The sequence below is a fragment of the Chelonoidis abingdonii genome, chromosome 3 (genome assembly GCF_003597395.2).
Source record: "Chelonoidis abingdonii isolate Lonesome George chromosome 3, CheloAbing_2.0, whole genome shotgun sequence".
In the NCBI taxonomy this organism is placed as follows: domain Eukaryota; kingdom Metazoa; phylum Chordata; order Testudines; family Testudinidae; genus Chelonoidis; species Chelonoidis abingdonii.
In genome coordinates this window covers 132626831-132633401 of record NC_133771.1, presented here as the reverse complement: position 1 = coordinate 132633401, position 6571 = coordinate 132626831, and the positions used below count along the sequence as shown (strand labels likewise).

Genomic DNA, 6571 nt, shown 5'->3' with positions numbered 1-6571 from the left:
TTGCCTAGGTTCAGTTTGGGCCCAGCTGCTCTTCATCCAGGAGCTAAACTCCTTAGGCACATTGATAGCCTTGTAATGGCGATGGTTGCATCTGTGGCAAAAGAGAGAGAGCTGGGTGTCGTCTGCATATTGTGGGTCTGCAGTTTGCAGGTGTAGGAGGCAGCAATCCTGGTTTACTCTGCTCTACTGTTATGTGCTTCTATAAGGGGGTTGAACTAGTACTGTACAAAGTGGTGGGGCGTTTGCCTTCCATCAGCAGTTGCCCTGTGAGATGCTTCCTTGCACTGAAGAGAAATCCAGCCACGAGCATAAATAAACGTAGTTAGCTGTAGGAGAAAATCTTTTAGTCTAAAGAAAATCATGGCCTTGGCTACACTGGCGCTTTACAGCGCTGCAACTTCCTCGCTCAGGGGTGTGAAAAAACACCACCCCACCCCCCGAGTGCAGCAAGTTACACCGCTGGAAAGTGCCAGTGTAAGCTAATTCCCTCGGGGAGGTGGAGTACCTGCAGTGCTGGGAGAGCTCTCTTCCAGCGCTGGTGCCGTGAGCACACTCGCAATTCAAAGCGCTCCCGCGGCAGCGCTTTGGAGTTTCGAGTGTAGCCAAGCCCCAAGTTGCAAGGAACTAAAATAGAGTGAACTCATCCTGTGTTGGCACCAAACCTATATGCCTGAATTGAGTATCTGTTTGTTTATATATCTATGACTGTAACTGGCTCTGAAGCGCTGTGTGATAGCTATATGTGAGACTCTGCACTGTTTTTGTCTCATTTCTGTTGTTTTTACACACACACTGGAAATCTGAGAACGTTTAACTAAGCCACCTATGCTCGGCCATTAAACGGAGAGTGGACAATGGCTGTCTCAATAGAACTGTCGTACGGTGGCAGAGCTTGGCCTTTGGCTCTTTACTGGTTTCTAGATGCTTTTCTCCTTTGGGACTTAAGGTCTTGCAACAGTGTTTCAAGGAAAAAATGAAAATACAGACTCCAGACTCCTCTACATTGATAGACTCATGTTGAGAAGTGGGGTTAAATCTTTACTTGCACCGATGGTCATAAACCAGCTAGAGAAAGGGCAAGTTCCTCCTCTAATGTTTCCTCTTCCAGAAAGTTGCCTGTGGCGTAGTTATTTGTTGCTATCTTTTGCTTCGTAATCTCATCCCTGGCACACTGATATTCTGAGTATGTTTAATTGTTTTGCGGCTCTATAAATCTCTGACTCAAGTGATTTTGGCTGTTTGAAGGCTAAGTGCCCTTGTTATATGCTATGCTGGTGCTAGAATTGTGGTTTCTCTTAGTGGGCAATGTAAAAGAATGAGTCAGGAAAAAGGAATGTGTGCCACCTGCCAGTCCCATATAAGTTTCCTGAGGTTTGTATTCCCACCTCCTGAGTAACGTGACTGCACTGCTAATCAATAAGTGAGCTGACTAATGTCAGAATAATGTATGACGATCACTCTGTCAGTGCTGCCTTTTTGAAATATTTCTTTTTATCTTGTGTATTAGAATGAAGCAGAAAACATTGTTTAAATACAGGCTGCCTGTTGCTTGGTGCTCCCAGTCTTGTTCCCATGAGCATAACACTAAAGCCTTATGTTTTTGGCAGGTGTGAGGCATGAAGGGAGCCTGGTTTCAGTCCTGAGAAGAGTGCCCCAATAGCCAGCTGGAACAGGTCTGAGAAGCTTGTCACGGCTCTGCAATGAGCAGACAGCTACTGCAAAGCAGGATGCAGCAGGAATATCGGAATGTTTGCGTCCTTCTGCCCAACAGAGAGCAGCTCAGTGTAACAATTGGGGTGAGTTGTTTAAAGTTTCATTCTGAGCTCTTAGTGCAAGTTCATGGATGTTTTGTGTTGTGTCTGCTCTGGCAGTTAGTGATAAGCTCAGTCTTAACTTTCATTGCACTTACGAGAGTAGCATATTAGTTCATTGATCAAAAGACTATTAGCTGATTTAACATAATTGGTGTTTTGCTTCCTAGTTGGCGAGCCTAGTAAAAATTTACAGGATGATCTGATTAATCTCCTTTATTGCATTTGATAATGGGGACCTAATTTTTAATTCTCTTTCACTCTCAAATTGTTTTGTAACAAACTGAAATGAAAATCCAGCTTCTCAGAAACCTGAAATGCCTTGACCTTTGGACCTCAGTGGGCCATGCTAATTGACATCAGCTCACTCTGCAGTTTAGCTCTGATATTTCTTTTGGAAGCTGTTCTGTAAATGAGAGTCTCTCTCACAGATTTGATTTTTTTTTTTTTTTTCTTTTTCTTTTTCTAGCTGTTCTTTCTTTACTCCATTAAATGAGAGAATTGCATCTGTGGATTTCCAAGTACTTTGCAAAGTATTGTCCTCCCCATTTTTACTGTAGAGAAATCTGAAGCACAAAGAGAAGTGAAGTGACTTAAGCAAAGTCTCGCTCGCTGGAACAATTCCCAAGATGGAATGCTGTCCATGATTAGATCATGCTCCTGCCTTTGTAATATAGTTTATCAGGCATATGTGAGAAACTGAACCAATGCCTGAAGCTTCTTAGTCTAGCTTGCCATCTAAATTGTGAACTGTCCATTTTGGGAATGGGGGTCTGTCTGTCTGTAGAGTGTTTCTAGACTTTTATTTTCTCTCTATTCCCTCCCCCTCTTCCCCAAAGGTCCTTATTTTTAATTCAAAATGTGCCTTTAGAAAACATGCTCATCAACACAGAAATATGCAAAAATCTTTAAAGTCCATACAGGAATTTTCATATTTGCCATGCTTAAATCTAGTATCCCCTAAGAAAACAGCCACAGGGCCTAGGTAGATCAGAGGATTGGTAAGCGACTCTGAAGCTCATCACTTTCAATAGTTCAAAACCAGGCCAGATAAGGTGCTTTTATTTAAGCTCTTAGTGGGTAAGTGGCTATACCAGTATAAATTTCTATCACAGCTGACCCTAAATATCCCACATGTTGGTAGCTTTTAGCAGGGTGGGTGGAGATCCAACAGGAATGGATATTGAGCTAGCCCCCCACCTTTGGGCATTGACTATACTAGATGTGCGTCTCAGAAATTTCCTATTGTTGCCTCTCCAGTATTATCAATACCGGCAACCTTAATATAGATGATCTGCTAGTGTTTTAAGCATCCTGTCATGTAACCCTGCCTAGTGCAGAATTAACCGACAATGGATATCTCCGCTCCCTACTTGCGGGGTGTGATTAGTTTGTGTAGACATGCCTGAACTAGCTATAATCTAGCTAACTTGGATACCAGAGCAGTGAAGCTGTGGCTTCAGTATGGGCTGTACAAGTCCACCTGGAACCCTGGATAATTTCTCAGGTGGGTAGCCTATAGTGAAGCCCTTGCTAGTTAGATTGAAGGTGGCTTGGGTATGTGTATACGAGCTGCAATCACACCTCATGATTACAGGTTAGACATAACAAATGGTGTTTAAATTGGTTGGGATGTCTGGCTCCCATGTTTAAAACTGTAGCTTGAAGCACTTCAGGCTAATACAGTTTTAATAAGCATAGATGGGGCCTTTAGAGTTCGGCTTTTTAGTGTAGGCAAGAATGGAAAGAATGTCAGAGGTATCATTCCAGCCATTTATGTCTCGTTTCCTGAAGCCTCTTTGAAGGCCCATGTTGTTGGAAAAACTGAGCGGGATAACTGAGTGCAGCCCCTTTGATACTTTATCTTGAAAGTGTCAAGCTCTCATATTTACCTTTAGAGATGTGTAAGGTTTCTGTAACTTTATATCTGTCAATAGCCTTTTAATAAGTCTTTTTTGTTTATACCTGTTTTATTGGCTAAATGGATGGGAAACTTTGTTTCCTTAATGTACTTGGATGTGTCTATGTATGAAAGAGAATAGCTGGCTGAAGCAAAACATGAACTTTGAAAATACAGTCAGGTGCAGATTGCATAAAGGATGGAACCCAACCTTTTAGATAAATCAGGGGCCAGTAACAAAATCCACTTTTTTATATGTTGAAAAACATGTGAATTAAAAAGAACCTTCCTCTTGCAAAATCTTAAAGGAACATGGGAACAATTTTCTAGCAACCTCAGTAAGGCCTTGTCTAAACTGCCACTTTACAGTGCTGAAACTTTCTTGCTCGGGTTGAGAAAAAACACCCCCCTGAGTGATGCAAGTTTCAGCACTGTTAAGTGGCAGTGTAGACAGTGCATCAGTGTTGGGAGCTGCTCCCTCATGGGGGTGGTTTTTACAGCACTGGGAGAGCTCACTAGTGCCACAACTACACAGCCATGTTAAAGCGCTTTTAACATGGGTAGTGAACACATACCTTAAGACTTCAGATTTAATTAGTGCTACAACAGATAACATCTTCCACCTTCATTGCTATAATAAGGCTACTGCTCAGCACTTGCATAGCACTTCACGTTTTCGATATATTGTATAAACGCTAAATAATCTTCACAAAAGCCTGGTGAGGTAGATAAGTGTCATTAGCTTTTCAGTACGTTGAAGTGCAGATTCTCCACTTGATAGACAAGGGATTTATGCACATAATTCCCATTACTCCTGTAAAGAGATGCCACACACATCCTGTCCATCAAGATGAGGCTATACCTGTACGTTTATTGGGATCATATTTAAATCCATGGGATAGGGTTTGTACTTTGACAACTATTTTTGCATATCTTTAAAAAAAAAAATTGCAGTGCTAAGGGAAAAAAGAATGTGGCTTTAAAAAAGAAAATTCCTTCCCTCTCTCAGTATCAAATGTCTCCAAGTTCACATTGTTGTTAGCATCTTCCTCTTCCTTCATTATATAAAAGATTCCCATTTGAGAAGATGGGTTGCAGGGACGCAGTATTTGCAAAATGCTAACCCTTGAAAGGCTGCCAATAAATCTTTAAGGAACAAAACCATAGGGAAGGATGTAGGGGAACTTGCTAAGCACTCTGTGTAAATTGAAGTGACGTGGGAGTAATCTTTCCTGAGAGGGAGGAATGTTGTTTGGGCACAGAGGCAGAGAAGGACCACAGATGGGAAGATGTAGTCTGCACCCTGAGGCGCTTACTTAAACTGTAAGACAAAACGGTATAACTTAAAATGCACTAGGTGATGGAAGAAGGTTTTAACACGGTCATTGACTTTATTAAAAGATATTATCTGTCAGCTTGAGTCTGCTGAGCTAAGATGACAGGCTTCAGGGAAGTGTGGGGGCCTAACTTCTCCATTGCATTCCCCCTTGTGGAGATACTGACGCCTGTAAAGTGCATATAAAACACCACTGGTCTCATTTGGCAGCATTTTACACCCACTTTGCTGACTTGTAAAGGACTAACAAGAGGCAAAGCAGTGAAGAATTGAATCCTGTGCTTTTTGAGGAGAGGGAGAATGCATTATACTCTTGGTGCTCAGATACCACAGTGAGCTGGGAAAGTGAGCTCCAGACATAAAGAATGGCTTGGAAAAACATTGCAAAGTGAATTGTCTAGAAGAAGACCTGTCAAGGGAGGAGTGTAGGGAATGAGACAAAAACTTAAGCATTACCAAAACTAAGGGCATGGCCCTGAAGATGGAGAGATGAACTTGATTCAGAAAGCAAGAGTCAGCTGAGGGAGTTGAAGAGATGAGTGACATGGATGCGGCAGCCGATGTTCACTTAAGTAGGCAATTTGATCAAGTTCCCTCTTCAAAAGTGTTCCAACACTTACCTTCACGTGTTCCGTTTTAGAGAACTCAGTACATTAACAGGCTTCTGCTTCTCTGTAGTGTTTTGAATATGAAAGTATGTAAATACACTAATTATTTAAAATGTCTGTTATATTGATATAATGCATGCTAGAGTCTGCATATGTCTGTGCACTGTATTCTAGCTCCAGTATGCCAGCACTCTTCATTAGGATGTCCCTTCCACAATGAGTGGTCACAAGTAGTATGTGTGCATGCTCTGTTCTGTGGGAGGGTGGGGAGGATGCAGACCTCAGTACACTAGCTCTTTCCTCTTGATTGCACATCATAATGAGCTAAGCAAATACCATACCTAGGAGCGTTCTCAACTTCAAGCCTCAATCTCTAGGCCTAATAGGAATTGTACAGTTAACCCCCCCCCACACACCCCTACCTGTCTATCTGATGTCAGAAGGCACCCCTCTAGTGCAACTTTCATACCTCCTGGCAGGGGTGAAAGTAGAAATAGGGACTTACCGGTACGGGGCTGGGTTGGGGCTGGCTCTGGCCCCCGGAAGGGTGGGGCCTTGGGCAGAAGGGGCAGGGATGGGGGGATCAGAGCCAGCCCTGCCCCATCCTGTACCAGTAAGTGCTCTCCACTCCCCGCCGGGATAGCAGCAGCAGCCGGGGATTCCGGCAGCAGTTTAAAGGACCCAGGACTTGGATGCTGCTACTGCCCTGGGTCCTTTAAACTGCTGCTGGAACCCCCGGCTGCCGTTGCTACCCCAGGGCTCTGGCGGCGGGGCTTGTCATAAGGTATAATTCCCAAATCTGAACCTTACCGTCCAAAATTTGGGTACCTGCATGAATCCTCTAAGCTTAATTACCAGTTTAGATCCTGTAGCGCTGCCACCAACCAGGAATTCCAGTGCCTGGTACACTCTGGTC

General features: G+C 43.3%; 1 protein-coding gene across 1 annotated transcript in view; it reads left to right on the top strand.

Annotated features, from left to right (window-relative positions):
• The first annotated feature begins 1596 nt into the window (after positions 1 to 1596).
• The window catches only part of FRMD1 (FERM domain containing 1), a 50058-nt gene continuing 45083 nt past the window's right edge, over positions 1597 to 6571 (top strand). The window contains exon 1 of the mRNA XM_032781047.2: positions 1597 to 1796. Coding sequence (XP_032636938.1) covers positions 1701 to 1796 — 96 coding nt within the window. The 5' untranslated portion in view covers positions 1597 to 1700. The remainder of the gene's footprint in view (positions 1797 to 6571) is intronic.